We start from the raw sequence: 20,481 nt of genomic DNA, 5'->3' as shown, positions 1-20,481 counted from the left end.
CCTGGCGACCCGCCAGTGAGAAGTTCAGTAAAGTAACAAAAATTAAGACAAAAAAATATGATTACAAAACCAAATGTCCCGATGTGTGAATGTTAGCCCATCAACATGGACAAACGGGAAAGAATGCCATGATCACGTGAAAAAAAGACTACGTCCGACCTAGTTTTTTCAGCTGGGAATGAAAATGCACTATAGCTGCTCAATGTTTATATAAATCAAACTTTTGCTTATAGAAATTAGTTCTTTTTATTTTTGTTTATTTATTTAGGATAAATGTATTTACCTTACAACTACAGTACAATGGTAAACTATACAGTAATGAGGAATACATTTTAAATGGTTACTTACATTATTATTATATATTATGATTGCATTACATTGAAAAAACACAGTATAGTTAGTTTATTGAGTATTTCTTCAGTTTAAGAGCATGATGTAGACAAAAGCTCTCAGTCTGTCTGCATAAAGGTCGATATTTTTGAAAGTAAATTATTGCATATTGTTCTAATGTGTGGCACCTTGGGAGACAAGAATATGTTGATGGAAAGTAACATATCTTTTTTTACTCTGTTATTTTTGTAGTTTTATGCATTTATATGTATGAAATATAAAAATCTAATCTCAATCGCCATAACCCGTCGTCTTTTTCTCAAAATTGTGCAGCTCTACAGCAAATATTAAAGTCCAAATTTTTTTTTAACCTTACCTGTCTTGTCCAGCCACATGGGCAAGTAATATACAGTCAAACCTTTGATAGTGCTATAAACCTTGTCCGGAATGGCCACCTCTTTAACAAGGCCGGCGGCCATTTCTTTTTGTATTCTAGAGTCTTGCAACAGCGATATCGTAAAAAAAAGTTGTATCGGGACACCCCTAGTTACAGACAGATAACTTAGGGTAATAGTTTAGTTTTATACTTGATTGTGCTGTATTGTGGGTACATTTAGAAGGTGGAGTCTTGACAGGAAGTGGACAAAGTAATGTCATACTAATTGCAGTCTGCATTTTTTCATTTAAGCTGCAGTGATTATAGTATCTAGTAGTAGGCCGAGCAGTTGTGTTCTAGGTCACAATCTGTGCCCCATCACCAACAAGCAGATCAGTTCCAATCACAATTTACTTACTTGATCATGTACGTTTTATGTGAATGTGAACAACCACATTTCCTCAAATAGTGTTTATTTACTCAACTGCAGATGGCAGCAAAAGAAATTCACTTGAAGGAGGCATCTATTTGACAGTGATCATAACACGAGGCTATATTATAAGCTGATTATATACAAGAGGTCCTCAGTCTACGTACGAGTTGCTTTTTGTTTAGTGTATGTGGGAACTTGCACCAAAATGAACACCTAAGTCACCAACACTACTGTACACAGTATACAGGGAAAAATAAAATACAGTAATAAAAAAGTTCAATCTTTATCATTAATGATTGTGGCATCTAAGCAGTCAGGACCGCGCATGAAGCCGATATTGATCGCCTACCTTTGAGCATTTTACGATATATAATTTCAGTTCACTTTTATTTGGCACACTGCCATCAGCAGAGTCTGCCTTACGCTAGGGAGACATAATGAAGGGAAAAAAGTAAAGTAAGAGAAGTATAACTGCTAAAAAGATAAAAAATTACATTGCTCTTTCGCATGTGTAGAGACATGCGAATGCATATACTTCCGTCTATGTATTCTTCCCCTGAGCGTACATAACTACTTCTCCATTTTTTTGTCTGGGAGTGCATACGTAACAATGAAACACCGTAACTTGTGGACTGCCTGTATTATGTTACTTAAGGTACTGCTGTAATGTGATATGGATGTTCAAGTTTACACTTGCCGCATAGCGGTAAGACCATACAGATGTGTTTTTGGATGTAATTTGTTGTTTTCTTATGCAGATTCTGTGTCTGCGATGATGGTCTGCTATCAGTTACACCCACTCACTGGGAGCGAAAACCAGCTTGTTGTGTACCAAATTGAGGTAAAATCAGGTAGTTTTAGTAGTCGGTGAAAGTAAAATATATCCCAGAGTGGTAGTTGACAGCTTAAATTAACTTTGAAGCAAAAACAAATGACTTTTAGAAGAAAGCTTTAATTATTTATTTGGCCCACAACATAAAGATGCATTTGCTAATTAGGAAGCAGACTTTAAAGGGCAGGTCAAAGCCTTCAGATTAATTTTGTCCAACTTTTGGTTTCTATCCTATCAAAGGAGCCTGAGAGCCTGGGAGGAGCTAATTGAGCACACATAAGTTGGAAATAGTTACCACAACATATTTGAGATCGAGATGAAAGCATATTGAGGGCAAAAAAGCCTTTATGTATGCGCCGATTCTAGCTGGAATGAGGAAGTACAAGAACCCTGATTTTTACTTGCAAATTCAGCCTGACAAAACATTCACCAACATAATAAAGACAAAATAGGAACGACATTGTAATGGTTTCTCCAGGTACAAGTGAGGCAGAGAAAAGAGGAGTATTAAAATAACACATTCCGGCCGTGTAATTAGCTAGCCAACTTTTGCTTATTTCCATTTACTGCAGTAGCGCGTTGCAACAACACCCGAGACCACAGGGGAGCATGGCTTTCCTGGGACAGACTGAGTTGCCATGGCAACTCCTTTACGTATCTCGCCGCCTTTGTTGAGGCTCTCAGGCGTCCTTCTGCTTCGGGGAGGAATAAACTTTCCTTTGTCAGATCAAGACGGGATAACGAGGCTGCCAGCTTGAAGCTTACTGCCACCGCGGACTACAATATTTGACTGAATTGATGTCTGTTTTAAAGCTCAGAAATTACAATAATTTTTTTTAAAAGGGGAACTGCATTTTTTGGGGGAATTTTGCCTATCGTTCGCTAATGTGTGTATGAGTGTGTATGTTGTCTATCTGTGTTGGCCCTGCGATGAGGTGGCGACTTGTCCAGGGTGTACCCCGCCTTCTGCCCGAGTGCAGCCGGGATAGGCTCCAGCCACCCCAGCGATTCCGAGGAGACTAGCGGTAGAAATTGGATAGATGGATGGGTGGGTTCGCAATCATTATGAGAGACATGACGATGGATGTTATTCTTGTGTCGTTATTGCCATTTCCGGTCCCAAATGGCTGTCAAAGTGTACCAACTTGTCGGAATACATTCTCCGACTTCTGCTGTCCAGGTGGACGCATGGAAGGAAGTGAGAAAACACCTCGCCAGTTGATCATTTTGAAATTATACACAAGCTTGTGATCAGAGCACCGCTATAACGGCGTGGCGCGGTTGGGAGAGTGGCCGTGCCAGCAACCTGAGGGTTCCTGGTTCAATCCCCAGCTTCTACCAACCTAGTGACGTCCGTTGTGTCCTTTGGCAAGACACTTCACCCTTGCTCCTGATGGGTCGTGGTTAGCGCCTTGCATGGCAGCTCCCGCCATCAGTGTGTGAATGTGTGTGTGAATGGGTGAATGTGGAAATAGTGTCAAAGCGCCTTGAGTACCTTGAAGGTAGAAAAGCGCTATACAAGTATAATCCATTTACCATTTATAAATATTTGTCCAGTGTTTCCCATAAACTGCCAAGATACCTGTTTTGGTGGGGGCGTGGCTATGGGCGTGGTCACCATGACATCATCGAGTAATTTGCATAATTTACTACAATGATATGATTTTCTCTAAAAAGGCTAAAAAAATGTATGCTTACTAATTAATAATAACAGTTTTGTTTTAAACGTCCATCCATCCATCCATCCATCCATTTTACAATATAATTACAACACTTTATGTACATATTTATATACAGATTTGAACAATAAGTTATTCACTGAAATATATTTATTAATTGTGGTACTTACAAAAAATATATCTTATAAAATATAAAAGCTAAAATGTCTCTTAAAGCTCTGCCCCTTTAATTAGTGCATACTAAATAATTTTACTTTAGCCTACTACTACAACCATATTATTTACCAGCAACATAAAGTGAAACAGAGGCAGAGGTGTCCTGCCACAGTCAGTAACAAATAAACAGAAAACAGTAGTGGTCAAATACAAATAAGGCAACAAGAGAAGTATCCTACACTTCTCTTTTGTAAAGTAAATCTGAACAGCCTATATGGGCATCTACTTATATGATTTGCCTGAGAAGCTGGACAGGAATAAAAAAAATAAAAAAAAAAAAAAAAAAATATTATTTCGTGGCGGGCCGCCACAAATAAATGAATGTGTGGGAAACACTGTTGTCTGTGTTAGTGCTTATAATAGCAATATCACGAATAATTGGTTAATATATTAACTTATTGTTGGTTTCTAAATGGTTATTTATTGGATTTAACGGGGGAAATAGAGGACCTCCCAGTGGCTCCGCTGTAAGCGGACATTTATTTATGAGGTAGAATGCATTAAAAAAAATCCATCCGTCGTCATGTTTCACAATGATTGTGAATGATAGGCAAAATTCCCAAAAAGTGCAGTACCCCTTTAAGACAATATGGGGATACAGAAGTAGCGATGGACGATATATATTGCAGCCTTCTGCAAAAATTATATATATCACAATATATTATTAGCTGAGATAGACTCCAGCACCCCCCGCGACCCCGAAAGGGACAATCGTTAAAAAATGGATGATTTGGTACCTAAATGATAGAACTATATAAAAACAGGTTACAAAAGTGCCAATAATTTGGCTGCTAACATATTGCGTCATTTCCAGTTGTATTATTTTCTCAAAGCAATTATTAATCTACTTTCAAATTTACTGTTATTATCTGGTTACTTTCCACTGTAACATGGTTCCATCTACACTCCTGTTCAAATATAATAATCATTGTTTGAATACCTTACATTAGTTTTTGGTGATGCTCGTAATTTAGGTATCGATCCAATACCAAGTAGTTACAGGGGCAGTTTTGGTCATTTCAATTATTAAATTTTTTATCATAATTATAATCAGACAAAAACACAATATGACAGTGTAACAGTGTAAATTAAATATTTAAATTATTTCCTCCTACTGGCTGTGATTTAAATCCTTTGGGTTCCCCCCTTAATGACCTCCTGTGTCCAGGGACTTATTTCCTTAGTTTGTAAACAATGACAAAAACGACAAAACATTTTTGGGATAATAAAAAAATTGATTTAAAAGGGAAACTGCACTTTTTAAAAATGTTGCCCACCGTTTACAATCATTATGAAAGACATGACGAATGTTTTTCTTTAATGCATTTTAAATAGTAAATAAAAATGCGATCAAAATTCTGCTTACAATGGAGCTTATAGGAGCCGCTCTATTCTGACCATAAAGCCCTTAAAAAAACATCCAAACACCTCCATTAAGGTTTTACAATCATGCTGTAAGTATATATGTAATGTAGTAACAGGCACATTTATATTTTATATATTATATTTACATACTTTGCTCATTTCAAGCATATGCGGCGCATTAATTTCAGAAACGCATCACAAAGTTTGCGTTTTTTTTAACCAGATCACTGATTACTACTTACTGCAGACTTTATAAAAGCCAACAAACATAATAAAACATAATTTACTGTACAATGTCTGCTGTCATTAGGAGCTCTGTGCTCTTGTGTCATCCTTTTGTGTTCCTGATGTTTCCCTCTTGTTTTCATGTGCGATAGATCTAGTGCTTGTCAGGGGTGTCACCACCTCCAAAGTTACGATACTCCCGTACACTAAAGTAATGTCCGATCATTACCTTATAAAATTCGAAGTTCTGACTCATTGTCAACAAACTAATAATAATAATAATAACTACTATAGCAGCCGCAACATTAATGCTGCCACAACGACGACTCTTACTGACCTACTGCCTTTGGTAATGGCACCATTCCCAAATTATGTGGGCTCTATTGATAACCTCACCAACAACTTTAACGACGCCCTGCGCGACACCATTGATAGTGTAGCACCGCTAAAGCTAAAAAGGGCCCCTAAAAGGCGTACCCCATGGTTTACAGAAGAAACTAAAGCCCAGAAATGATCGTGTAGAAAGCTGGAACGCAAATGGCGTGCGACTAAACTTGAGGTTTTCCATCAAGCATGGAGTGATAGTTTAATAACTTATAAACGCATGCTTACCTCAGCTAAAGCTAAATATTACTCAAATCTCATCCACCTCAACAAAAATGATCCTACATTTTTGTTTAGTACAGTAGCATCGCTAACCCAACAAGGGACTCCGCCCAGTAGCTCCACCCACTCAGCAGATGACTTTATGAATTTCTTTAATAAGAAAATTGAAGTCATTAGAAAAGAGATTAAAGACAATGCATCTCAGCTACAACTGGGTTCTATTAACATAGATACGACTGTATATACGACGGACACTGCCCTCCAAAATAGTTTCTCCCTCTTTGATGAAATAACATTGGAGGAATTGTTAAAATGTGTAAATGGGACAAAACAAACAACATGTTTACTTGACCCAATTCCTGGGAAACTTATCAAGGAGCTTTTTGTTTTATTAGGTCCATCAGTGTTAAATATTATAAACTTATCACTTTCCTCTGGTACTGTTCCCCTAGCATTCAAAAAAGCGGTTATTCATCCTCTACTCAAAAGACCTAACCTCGTTCCTGACCTCATGGTGAACTACCAGCTGGTGTCCCACCTTCCGTTTATCGCGAAAATCCTCGAAAAAATTGTCGCACAGCAGCTAAATGAACACTTAGCGTCTAACAATCTCTGTGAACCTTTTCAATCCGGTTTCAGGGCAAATCACTCTACGGAGACAGCCCTCGCAAAAATGACTAATGATCTATTGCTAACGATGGATTCTGATGCGTCATCTATGTTGCTGCTTCTTGATCTTAGCGCCGCTTTCGATACTGTTGATCATAATATTTTATTAGAGCGTATCAAAACGCGTATTGGGATGTCAGACTTAGCCTTGTCTTGGTTTAACTCTTATCTTACTGACAGGATGCAGTGTGTCTCCCATAACAATGTGACCTCGGACTATGTTAAGGTAACGTGCGGAGTTCCCCAGGGTTCGGTTCTTGGCCCTGCACTCTTTAGTATTTACATGCTGCCGCTAGGTGACATCATACGCAAATACGGTGTTAGCTTTCACTGTTATGCTGATGACACTCAACTCTACATGCCCCTAAAGCTGACCAACACGCCGGATTGTAGTCAGCTGGAGGCGTGTCTTAATGAAATTAAACAATGGATGTCCGCTAACTTTTTGCAACTCAACGCTAAGAAAACGGAAATGCTGATTATCGGTCCTGCTAGACACCGACATCTATTTAATAATACCACCTTAACATTTGACAACCAAACAATTAAACAAGGCGACTCGGTAAAGAATCTGGGTATTATCTTCGACCCAACTCTCTCGTTTGAGTCACACATTAAGAGTGTTACTAAAACGGCCTTCTTTCATCTCCGTGATATCGCTAAAATTCGTTCCATTTTGTCCACAAGCGATGCTGAGATCATTATCCATGCGTTCGTTACATCTCGTCTCGATTACTGTAACGTTTTATTTTCGGGCCTCCCTATGTCTAGCATTAAAAGATTACAGTTGGTACAAAATGCGGCTGCTAGACTTTTGACAAAAACAAGAAAGTTTGATCATATTACGCCTATACTGGCTCACTTGCACTGGCTTCCTGTGCACCTAAGATGCGACTTTAAGGTTTTACTACTTACGTATAAAATACTACACGGTCAAGCTCCTGCCTATCTTGCCGATTGTATTGTACCATATGTCCCGGCAAGAAATTTGCGTTCAAAGAACTCCGGCTTATTAGTGATTCCCAGAGCCCAAAAAAAGTCTACGGGCTATAGAGCGTTTTCTATTCGGGCTCCAATACTATGGAATGCCCTCCCGGTAAAAGTTAGAGATGCTACCTCAGTAGAAGCATTTAAGTCTCATCTTAAAACTCATTTGTATACTCTAGCCTTTAAATAGACTCCCTTTTTAGACCAGTTGATCTGCCGTTTCTTTTCTTTTCTTTTCTACTCTGCTCCCAACCCGGGGTGGACCGCTAGCCTGTGCATCGGATGGGGACATCTCTACGCTGCTGACCCGTCTCCGCTCGGGATGGTTCCTGCTGGCCCCACTATGGACTGGACTTTCGCTGATGTGTTGGACTTTCACAATATTATGTCAGACCCACTCGACATCCATTGCTTTCGGTCTCCCCTAGAGGGGGGGGGGGGGTTACCCACATATGCGGCCCTCTCCAAGGTTTCTCATAGTCATTCACATTGACGTCCCACTGGGGTGAGTTTTCCTTGCCCGTATGTGGGCTCTGTACCGAGGATGTCGTTGTGGCTTATTCAGCCCTTTGAGACACTTGTGATTTAGGGCTATATAAATAAACATTGATTGATTGATACTTTTGTGGCTGTGTGTAGAAGTGGCTGGTTGCATCAGCTCTGCTCTTTTAATGTCTTTAATGTCCTTTGTGTTCTTTGATGTTTCCTTCTTACACACATGTTTATGTGCGCTATGGGTATGAGTTTTTTTTCCCTTGGCCCAGGCTTAGACTGATGTATTTATTTATTCTCCCCCTGCCCCCCGCGTTTACCTGTTTCTCACCTTTTTGGTAAGGGGCGCCGGAAGTTGGCAGACCCGTCAGCGATCCTGTTCTGTCTCCCTGTAATGTTTGTCTGCTCTTGAATGACATTGTGCTGAAAATCTTAATTTCCCCTTGGGAATTATTAAAGTATTTCTGATTCTGTTTCTGATTGATTCTGTGCAGAATTTTTTTTTTTTTTTGGCATAAAAAAATACAATCATGTGTGCTTATGGACTGTATCCCTGCAGACTGTATTGATATATAATGTAGGAACCAGAAATATTAATAACAGAAAGAAACAACCCATTTGTGCGAATGAGTGTGAATGAGTGTAAATGGGGGAGGGAGGTTTTTTGGGTTGGTGCACTAATTGTAAGTGTATCTTGTGTTTTTTATGTTGATTTAAATAAAAAAAAATAAAATATATATACTTTTTTAAAAAATTATTTCTTGTGCGGCCCGGTACCAATCGATCCACGGACCGGTACCGGTGGTTGGGGACCACTGCCGTAGATCATAGATATCGCTTAACCCTAAACTGAAGAGGTTGTTTCCAATTAGGATGGTGGCATAAATCCGCTGCACTCACAGTCAACAAATAAATAAAGCTATTAACGCCATGAATAGAAAAAACATATATTTACATTTCAATGGAGACAAAAACGTGTTCTTGTCCTGACTAAACTTGAAAAACACAAATTCATAGTTGCACATATGTTAATGAGCCAATTAAAACTATGTCTGATGCAAATATAGCCATGGTGAGGAATTTTTGTGTTGTTTTTTTATGTCACAGCTTAACAAGAAGAAGAAAAAACATGCTGTGTTAAAGCAGCAGGACATTTCTTGACAGAATCCACTGCACCACCTACTGTAGTGAAGGACTTTGACGAAATAATCAACATCTTGCCACGTTTACTGTGTCCTCTGTGCCCTGCGGGCATACCGCCACCTAAATCGATTACGCTGCGTCTGACACATGACACTATAGCGCCAAGGCCCTGGAGGACGCTGCTATCAGGTTTTGCACTCTTTAAGGGACGATGTGCCCTATGCGGTGATGATGGCATTAATACAGTTCCAATTGATCAGCATTCTGCTGTGTAATGTAGAGGTGGTGACATAAAAATACATGATTTTTTGGCACGCTGACATTTGTCCAAGACAGATTTTTTGGAAAAGCTAATATTGAATAATGCTGTTTTCAAACCACAGTTGACAGCCAAAGGTAGATTCTACAAACAAAAAAGTTATATGTAACACGTGCTGCTGCTGTTAATTTTTGGATATCCTGAAGTGAGATCACACTGAAAATGCTGCATATGGCTTCTTCCTCCATCCTTATTAAAATGTATAACAATGAGAGTCGTTTCTCCAAACACTGCAACGTTTCATTATCACAGAGCAACTAATTGGACTCACCATTACAAGTGACGACCTAAATTGATCAATAGATTGATTGATTTCAAAAGGGTATTTGTTGATGATCGAATGCAATAGGCTCCAGCTAACCCCGCAACCCCGAGAGGGACAAGCGGTAGAAAATGAATGGATGGATGGATGGATATACCTACAGCTGATACAAAAACTAATTCAATTCAGTGTATCTTATATGCTAAGAATTGCCAAAAACTAATGGTTCACGCTCAGCTCTCATAAACAAATGAATTGCAAAAACTTGCTAAGCCTTTATGGAATGGAACAAATAAATTAATAGATTACTCGATTACGACAGTAATCAATGGCTGCATCCCAACATTTGTACCGGGCAAAGACCTGCAACCCACTGTAAAAGAGTCCTTCACACAAAAACCAATTGAGAATCACTGATCGAGAACACACAGCATGGGCATGGCAACAAATATAGTCTGTGTCTTTCCGTATCACCACCAAAGTATCTCCAATGTGCTGATGGTCGTTAAACGTGTGTCCTTCAAGTGAGGGCAGAACATTTAAACGTGATTAACAACCCAGTTAGTTCCGCAACGCCTAATCACTGCACTTTGGATAAGATGCACACCACTAATTATTTATTAGCGCACGAAGGGGGTGATGGCTGTGTGGCAGCCTGCCAACCGATACTAAATGTGTCTGTTCCTGTGATGTATAATGCAAACTGGGCACACCTTTTGCCAGTCGTGTTGGTTCATTATTAATGATGTTCTCTCTACTTGCATTGACATGACACATGTATCTTTTCAAAAAGCATCAATACAAAAATAACAAGGACACACATACCAAAACTATTCAACCTATTCAACACATTTTTCATATTCTGTTATGAGTGTACATGAAAAGCTTCTTAATGTGTATAGAAATATGTTAACAGCTGTAAGTGCTGTTGCTGAACTGTGCAAAGTCATCCACTCTCTTTTCAAAACGTCATAATAGCGACATCTTGTGGCAATCGGAAGAGCAACGAGAGCTGGGAGTACAGAAGGGCAAAGGGCGCTATCTGCTGGCAAAAAAGCATCATAGCCAGCCTTATCTTACTGTGTACATGTCGGCATATGAATCGCAGCATACTTTATCATTCTGACAGAGGTCAGACGTGTGCGTGTGCGCAGCTCTGTCCGGGTCATGTATGAAAAGCAGCTGTTTTAAAAAAAAAGTACACAAGAGGATGATTCATTCTCTTGCAGCCTGTTTGCTGTGTGAGTAATCCTACAATGTCGTGGGAGACTGAGTGGGCTTGACAGCACAGTCAGGGAATCTGTGAAGTCTGCTGGGGCACACACCAGACAAGCTCATTGTGTAGACTGGAATTGTATCCACTTTTTGTGACAGCCAATAAGGTGGCCTTTGTGATGTGTGAATACCACAAACTGTCTGGATGCTCCTGTGTGTTGGCCTTACCCTGATCAATGCTGTGCTGTGGTAGCTGGCTCATCTGACTGTGGACCACGCCTGCATAATTCCTTAGAAAAGCCTCTTCACTTGGCGTAAGCTGTACATAATGTCAAAATATATCGTTAGTACAACACATTTTACATTTAAACATGTCTCTCAAAAGTGTACCATTCCTCACATTTCAGCAAGCCTTTTATTACAAATTTTCAAGGGATAACACTAACATTAATATTAATTGGCTTTACTTTAGATTAGGGCTGTCAAATTGAACAAAATTATCAAATGCGATTAAACACAAACATATTGCATTAATCATGTAAGAACGCAGATTAATCCGTATACCTGTGGTAATGTTCTCAACAAAAGTACTACAGATAAGTTAGGCAACGGTTTTGTAGCAACTCTGATTCATCTAAATTCAAGAGTGGGATTATTATTATTGAAAAATTAATCTTTTACAGAGCTACTTTAGACTAGAAGTGTACAACTTGTACAGATTACGGACTCTGAAAATAAGTCAACATAAATGAACATGTCCAAAGTGTAAATATTTGGTGTGAGCACCATTATTGTCTAGCACTTAATCCTCTTGGGCAAGGAATTCACCAGCGCTGCACAGGTTTTTACTGGAATCCTCTTAAACTCCTTCATGATGATCACTGGTAAAGCTAGAGCGACTTGGCCACTCCATCACGTTCACCTTCACACACTTGTTATCTAGGAAGGTGTGCTTGGGTTGGATATGTTGGAAAAAAACGCCATATGGCCCATTTTCCCAAGGAAGGGGATAACACTCTGTTTCACAATGTCACAATACATGTTAGAATTTGTGTTTCGGTTAATGACGCAGAGATCCTCAGTGCCAGCAGCACTCATGCAGCACCAGATCATGACGTTAACCACGGTGATACTAGCTGTACACTGACTACTCTAAACTAAATCCCAGTTTCATTTCAATAGTGTTGTCCCTTGAGAAGATATACTGTAATAAAATGAGAACTGAAGTGTGATGGGTGTACTCACTTTTATGAGATACAATAATTACTGTTTATTACTGTCCTATTACGTACATTTGATCCCATTTTCTTAAGCATGAGCAGGACCCGCACTTTCTGCTGGATGTACATGTCTTCAGGAGACTTCCCCGGGGCCTCCTCGCGGTTCATCCCCCCTGCTCCCGTGGCTCTGCACATACATATACACACCAAAAACACAATTACACAAAAGTATTGCATTGAAATTCTACTACACAAATCTAAACTACTAAACCAACTTAAAGGGGTCTATTATGCAAAGAGGGAATCGATCGATTTTATCAATACATAAGTCAAGTCATTTTATCATAAATAAATAAATACAAGAGATGGATGAAAGAGGCTATGAAAATTAGGAAGCGAGGGGCCAACACCATTAACAAGCTTCTGCCCACCTGGGACGATAGTAAGCGATAGTAAGAAAGCAGCTTGAAAATGGTCTGTAAAAGAAAATCTATGCAAAATTTGGATCAAAGAACCACAATTACAAAATGGGATGAAACTATTAAGTAACAATTGTAAGTTACAAATGTTTGTAAATATAACGTGCCTAAAAGACGATTGATGGAGAATGAAAAGTGTTGTGAGAGAAAAACACGTGTGTGCACGAGAAAAAATATGTCGGAATTGAACCGGTCAGCACAAGATTGGCAATACAAGTACAAAAAGGTGTCGAACTGTGTGACTTCCTCTGGACACAACAACAACAACACAATAAGCTGAAAAACACACATTCAGTAATTATTTTTAGAGCACACCGATATACTAAGTACACAATATCAGTTTTCGTGCACGACCGCGAGAGTATATTACAGGCTTTAGTGTAGTGTACAACAGTCCAGCAAAAAAACATTTTCTTTGGCACTTTGGTCGAGGGTTTGGTTTCTATGACAACAATATCACCCGACACCGTGACAGACTATCATTTTTCCCTTGAGCTCTTTGTGGTGATGCCCCCACTCAAACTGACATGATGACAGGGGTGCATGACACAGTCTGACAGAGACAACAATTTGCTGACCGTCATTGTCTCATCTGAGCGTTACTGTTTGACAGAAAGTCTATTTTAGGCTTGCCTAGAAGAAACTACACACTATAGTATATACACAATTATGCATGTAACTAGAAAATACAATTTCTGTAGAAATTGTGTGTGAATGCCCCAAATTCTTTAGCCGAACTGAAATGCAGAAGGGATGTAAAATGATCGTCAGAATTTGTTTGAATGAAAAGTAGAAATGGTTTGAATATTGAAGAATGCTCGTTTAAATGCGAGTAGAATGTATAAGGAAAGGTGGAAGCGGTTTAACTGTGAGATGGTTTCAATGTAGAAATGCTGTGATTGTAAGAAACGTGAATGTTGAAGATAGGAAACAGCTGCAACGTATTATGAATTTAGAAATTAAAAATGTATGTTATAATAGCTGGAATTAAACGTTGAGAATGGCTGCAAAATATACCAAGGAAGTACGCATCCCTGAATTAATTTACTAAATTAACACTCGTGGGTCAGTCCATGCTTTCAAGCGGTTGGGGATTTGAACCAGGTCCTCCTACTTGGAAGCTGATCATGCTAACCACTGTGCTAAACAGCCAGGCTTTCAAACCAGTTTGCCGCTTTGGTTAAAAAAAGATATGAGTGCGACAGGACTATTTGAGTATAAATCAATGTTTTTTTTTCCTTTACAATAAAATGTATTTCTTCATATGACTCATAGATGTAAACATCTTTTTAGAATACTTGTTTTTTTAAGTCTCTTTCAGGGATCGAACCCACATCAGTTGGATGAAAGGCGTGCCTCTCAGCCAAACATTTTCTACCACTTGTCCCTTTCGGGGTCGCTGGAGCCTATCTCAGCTGCATTCGGGCGGTTTAATGTTGGGGATATATCAACATACTTATTTTAGGAATGGTTAGAACATTGAAAAATGCTGGTTGCAATGCTGGTGGACTATAAAGGAAGGATAGAACCAGTTGGACTGTGAAATGGTTGTAATATAGAAATACTTTGATAGTAGAAATTATTTCAATGTTAAAATCGCTTTAATGTTGAAGATCGGAAAGTATACTGAAATGTACTATGACTATAAAAATGATAAATGTATGTCGTAATAGTTGGCATTAAACTATGACTCAAAGATGTAAAATTATTTTTTTTTAAAAGATTTATGTATCTGGTCTCTCCGGGATTTGAACCCACATTACCTGGGTGAAAGGCAGACGTGTTATGAATTTGGCTAAACGTCCTAGCTGTCACAGTGATTGATGTCCAACTTTTTTTGTTAAAGGGAGAGATTCAACGGTTGAATTGATTTATTAGCCCAAGTTTTTGTGCTGCAACACTACAACATTTTCAGCTATTTTTGGGATAAAATAACATATTTTTTTACAATAAAATATGTTACCTGATTGTATGAAACATGAACTTGCATACAAGCCAACATTTAGAAAAAAAAGTGAAACCATTACTTACATTGATAGGGGAGATGAAGAGGTTGTAGTCTAAATTGTATCTATCTTGTGATTGAATCCATACTGCACCATTACAAATGCTGCAGTGCTGCTAGATGTATGCCTTTACAAAAGTACTTCAATGTAAAGTTTCACATAAAGTACATTAAATAAAGTACAACTAAATAAAAGGAGTAATGCTTAAATAAACTAACAACATATTGCAAATTAACCTGTAAAGGGGATTATTTATTGAAATACAAAGATTGCTGCCATTGTTTAATCTTACTTCAGTAGGTCAAAATGATATCATTACCCAAGATGCATTTCTGCGAAATTATTTCTTATTAGCTCATTTCAGACTTGTTTTACTACAACACATATGTTTTCCGATAGTGTTGAACATTTACTTGCATTCCAGGTTATTTTCAGGGAGAAGAAATAGGCAACCGTAAGTGAGAATGGTTGGATGAGTTCCAATTGTATTGTCCAATATTTTGGAAAATCATGAAAACTGTAAAAACTGGGATTAAATTTTTGGGATTAAAAATATACCAAGTTTTATTGTCTTAATGAAGATGAATGTTTTAATGGTGGAATGGTTTATATTAGTTGAAAAATATGGGAGGAGTGGCCGAAAAAAAAAAGGCAAAATACATGAAAATTATGATTTACTATAAAACCGATAATATTGGGGAATGTTTGTTGAATGAGCCCGCATGTCCTGAAAGCGCTGAACGGGATCAATCGCTTGAACGGTTTGGGAGTAAGAGGCGGCCAAAAGAATAATAATAAAGAATAACAATAAGAATATAAATAGATGAATTTTGGTGTAGAACAATATAGTGTGAATGCTTAAAGGCATTTACACTGAATTGGAGAAATGCAGGTGTGGTGCTGTCACTGCTGTGTAGTTTTGCTTGTAAAATGGTGACCTCAGAAGACAGAAATAAACCCTCTGCAGTCCCATCTCCACATTGGGAAAGACTCATTAATATTTCATGTTAGTTTTCTTACAGCTCTCATCCCCGCCTGTTCCTTCCATCTCTTATCCTACGTGTAACTACAGTAATGACCTATTTTCACTGTCAGTCTACAGAGACAAAAATATAGGCAAAAGAGGAGGAGGAAGGGAGGGTTTATTAGAAGGTGATAAAGAAGCTGGCAAAACTAATGCGAATGACTGAAAAGGAAAATGTTCACCCCCACCACAAACCCCCAACCACATCAAGGTCAGCTGCTGTCGAATTAGATCCCTGCTATCATACGCCGAGCACAAGACTCAGCTTGAATAAGCAAAATTAAATAAGCAAGAGCAACAATTCACAGAAAATGAGCAATGCATCTAAATGAGACATTAACAATAAACCCCAGGGAGGAGAATATTAAAGAATGAAAGTAAGGATTTGTTATGCCTTTAAGAATTTGTCTAAAAAATAAGCAGTGACTGACACTTCTGGCATTTATTTTGGTCAATATACAGTAAAAAGGAGCACTAATGCATGTTGACAGGGCCTTTGAAGCAGAACTACATAATTGGGGAGCTGGCGAAAAACGGAAAAGGAGCGCATTGATGGGGGGTGTTGGGTGTCGCTGGAGGTGTATGCCTTTTTTCATATCTGAGCATCTGGAGACCATACTGTTGGACCAAGGTCCTAGAGCTACAAAATATTAAGTCCCAGGAGAACTCCACGCTTAATGATGGGAAAAAGATGATCCAAAGCATACCACATCATGTACAGTATGCTCGTGGTGTCCATAGAGGGGGTGAGAGATCATACATTTGATCAGCACAATCCTTTGAATTAGAAAAATGGTTTCCTGTTGGTATTGAGGATGATAAATGACTAATAGCCCGAAGGTGCTGCCCTGAGTTTACACAATATACAACAAAGACTCATTAAAATTCATATCCATTTTGAACCTTGATAACATTTTTCCATGTGTTTCAACCAAGACAAAAAGCTATCATGTTCTACATTCATCTTTTGTATAAATAGGGCTAGTGCTTTAATGGCAGGAGCATTTGGATCTGCTTGATGTTTGCGTTTGATGTTGTAAAAGTGGACATATCTTGTAGCGTCATCTCAGTGTTCAGGCTGCACTGTTTAAAACGGTTTAAGTTGTATTTTCAACAAGCTAAAAAATAGTTTAAAAAAAACATGATTGTTTTCTCTTACCTTACTTTCAAAATAAATCGAACAAAAAAAATATTTATTGGGAGAATTTCTGGATACTATGAGTCTGTGAAGTTATTACACTTGAAGCAATCCCTTTAAAAATATACAAAACATTTTTTAGTTAGGTTTTAACTAGAAGTGAAGTTCTTAAACTACAAATAATCTAAAATAAAAGTGAAGCGGCAAAAGTGAATCAAAATATTTTAGGGCTGCATGATTTAGTGAAAAAATGTCATTGCGATTGTTCTCTCCAAAATTGCGATTGTAATTCGATTTGCGATTTTTATATTTTATACATATCAATGCATAAAACTGCGGAAAAAAATTGGTGAAAGAAAACATGTTACTTATAGACTGTCAATCAGCATATTTTTGTTCCGAGCTGCTACACATTAAAACAATATGCAATCATTTACTTTTAAAAATATTTGGCTTCATGCAGACAGACTCAGCGCTTTTGTCTACACCTCGCTCTTAAATTGAATAAATAACCAATAAGAACTATACAGTGTTCATAATAATATATATTAATAATGTAAATAACGATTTAAAAACAAAAACTTATATTCCTCATTACTGTAATATGTCTTACCATTGTACTGTAATTGGAAGGTAAATAACTTTGTTATCCTAAATACATAAACAAAAAAAATGGACTCATCTCTGTACCAAAAATGTACCTCTAAAAACATATTAAAGTGCATTTTTTCGGAATGGGAAAAATTACGTTGGGTTGTCTTCTTTTGGTTTTCATCACATAATCACAGCATTCACGCTCGCTCGTCCGTGTTGATGGGCTCATATTGGCCATCCAAGTTGAAGCTGAAATATTCCCACAACGGGACATTTGGCTTTGTAATCATATTTTTTCATCTTAATTTTTACTACTTTGCAGAACTACTGAGTCACGAGGAGCGAGGCTCTCCAAGTTCTTCCTACGTGTGTAAGTGAGCGGCCATGATCTCCGCCCACCGAGACAAAGATTGTGAATGACTAAAAACAGGGTTCACCACTCTGTTCAGTTCATTCTACTGTTAAAAAAACACACTCAGGAGCTGAGAGCGATGCAGAGAGTGAGGCCTTTTTCTCCCTGCTCGAAGCAGGAGACTAAGAAAACAAACACACACGGATATAGCAATTCATCGATGCCGGCAAAGTATTTCGACTTCATTGTCATTTATGGGCCCAGGCCTAGTCATCATTAAAATTTTAATTGCTTTTTCCAAGGAGCAAAGTGGTATTTCTTATTAGCGTACATACTGGCTGCCTCCACTGCAGCGCACACAAACTTGATGTTTCCTTAAACACTGTTAATCTGCCAAAAGGCAAAGTATGCCAGGCTTAACAATTCTGATTGGTGAACATGTCGGTCACTCAACAGAGAAAAATAAATAGATTTTCTACCGCTTATTCCCTTCGGGGTCGCGGGGGGCGCTGGAGCCTATCTCAGCTACAATCGGGCGAAAGGCGGGGTACACCCTGGACAAATCGCCACCTCATCACAGGGCCAACACAGATAGACAGACAACATTCACACTTACATTCACACACTAGGGCCAATTTAGTGTTGCCAATCAACCTATCCCCAGGTGCATGTCTTTGGGGAGGACATACAAACTCCGCACAGAAAGATCCTGAGCCCGGGATTGAACTCAGGACTACTCAGGACCTTCGTATTGTGAGGCAGACGCACTAACCCCTCTACCACCGTGCTGCCCCCTTGTTAGCATATTTCATAGAATTTCAAGGACAACAATAAAGACGCCATCAAGCTCTTTTGTGTGCGTCTGATGTAAGGTGGGCTGGATCCACGCTAATCCCTCGAGGGATGCTGAGCTGGGCTCAGACACATGCAGCTAATATTCCAAACGTAATCAAAGGCTTTCCTGAATGCTGATTTTGGTCTAATCCCGTCTGCGCTCCTTCCATCTTTCTCTTTTCTGCGTTGTCAACTGTTGTGATGTTGGTCCCGAGTCCCACTGGGCATCAGGGCTCAGACTTAGTTATAGCTGCGCTGACAAAAGCTCAACAAAAATGTCAGAACAATCCATGCATGGTAGTAGCTAGAGGTGGGAATCTTTGACCAGCTCACAATTCAATTACGGTTACGATTCAGGAGCTAGGATTCAATTAAAAATCGATTATTAATGTATCTTTAATTTATGTATATTGATGCAGTTTTACATTTGTTTTCGTCATTAAATAAGCGTTTATCACTTGCAATTTTAAAAAACAGTGCATTTGTAATAACAAATAGTTAAATGAATTCCCACATTTATTAAATTAATGGAAATCTGTGCAAAGTGCCCCATAATAAACAAGCTGGTCCGATCTCTTAGTGAGGTGGCTCGCTGCTGTCAGCCAAAATTTGCAAACTGTCTGCATTACTTTATTTAAAATAAATAAATCGATTGTCGATTATTGACGTGTACTAATCAAATTTATAATAGTCAATGTCCGAATTGCGATGCATCTATTTCCTCCACCTCAAGTAATAGCACTAGAAGGCCGCCACAAATAAATTTGGACTGCCATAAATAGATTTTTTAAGAATCTGTCCTCTTCCACTCATTAACACATTATAATGGGGCTGTGTGTAATAATGGGGCTGTGTCCAAAGACATGCACCTGGGGATAGGTTAATTGGCAACACTAAATTGGCCCTAGTGTGTGAATGTGAGTGTGAATGTTGTCTGTCTGTCTGTGTGTTGGCCCTGCGATGAGGTGGCGACTTGTCCAGGGTGTACCCCGCCTTCCGCCCGATTGTAGCTGAGATAGGCTCCAGCACCCCCCGCGACCCCGAAGGGAATACGCGGTAGAAAATGGATGGATGGATGTGTGTAAATGTAACTTGTCTTGTCGATACAACTTTATACAGCAGATGTTGGTGTGCATTGTAACTCCACTTTTTAAAACACCTTATACGCGTTGGTCTGCCAAAAAAACAAGATCGAAGAAGGATTAGTGTTGCCAACTTAACTACCATGTAGCTATATTTACAGAGAAATAGGAAACCTCCTGATAGTATTTGTTTTAAAAAGCAACTGGTGACACATCTAGTGAAGTCCATTTTGGAGACTGGCAATCAATACAATCCCTAATAGGTAATTAAGGAAATCAATCCTTACAACTATTTCCAGCTGCCGCCCCAAATGTATAATAACAAATTAATATTCCAACATACAGTCCATAATTGTATGACCTAATATTCTGGGTGACACAAGTAAATGCCAGATGTCTGAATCAGGTTTTTAATATTCGAAAAATTAAACTGATTCGCTATTGGCCATATGAAAAAGATGTTAAGATGTCTCAAAAATGTTCCAAAAATTATATTTTAAACATGTCTATTCATTCATTCCATAGCATTCAAGGTCTGAGATTTACAAATCCAGAAAATAAACATAAACACTCTACATCGGCCAGGTGGTGCAATTTGAATCT

At 38.6% G+C, this 20,481-nt stretch overlaps 1 protein-coding gene across 1 annotated transcript in view; it reads right to left on the bottom strand.

The window, feature by feature from the left end:
* The window catches only part of ctnnbip1 (catenin, beta interacting protein 1), a 44,056-nt gene that overhangs the window by 10,506 nt on the left and 13,069 nt on the right, over positions 1-20,481 (bottom strand). Inside the window, exons 2-3 of the mRNA XM_062052225.1 lie at positions 12,442-12,556; positions 11,378-11,468 (exon numbers count right to left, since the gene is read on the bottom strand). Coding sequence (XP_061908209.1) covers positions 11,378-11,468; positions 12,442-12,537 — 187 coding nt within the window. The 5' untranslated portion in view covers positions 12,538-12,556. The remainder of the gene's footprint in view (positions 1-11,377; positions 11,469-12,441; positions 12,557-20,481) is intronic.

This window comes from Entelurus aequoreus, linkage group LG07 (genome assembly GCF_033978785.1).
Source record: "Entelurus aequoreus isolate RoL-2023_Sb linkage group LG07, RoL_Eaeq_v1.1, whole genome shotgun sequence".
Lineage (NCBI taxonomy): Eukaryota > Metazoa > Chordata > Actinopteri > Syngnathiformes > Syngnathidae > Entelurus > Entelurus aequoreus.
This window is presented reverse-complemented; position numbering and strand designations above follow the sequence as displayed.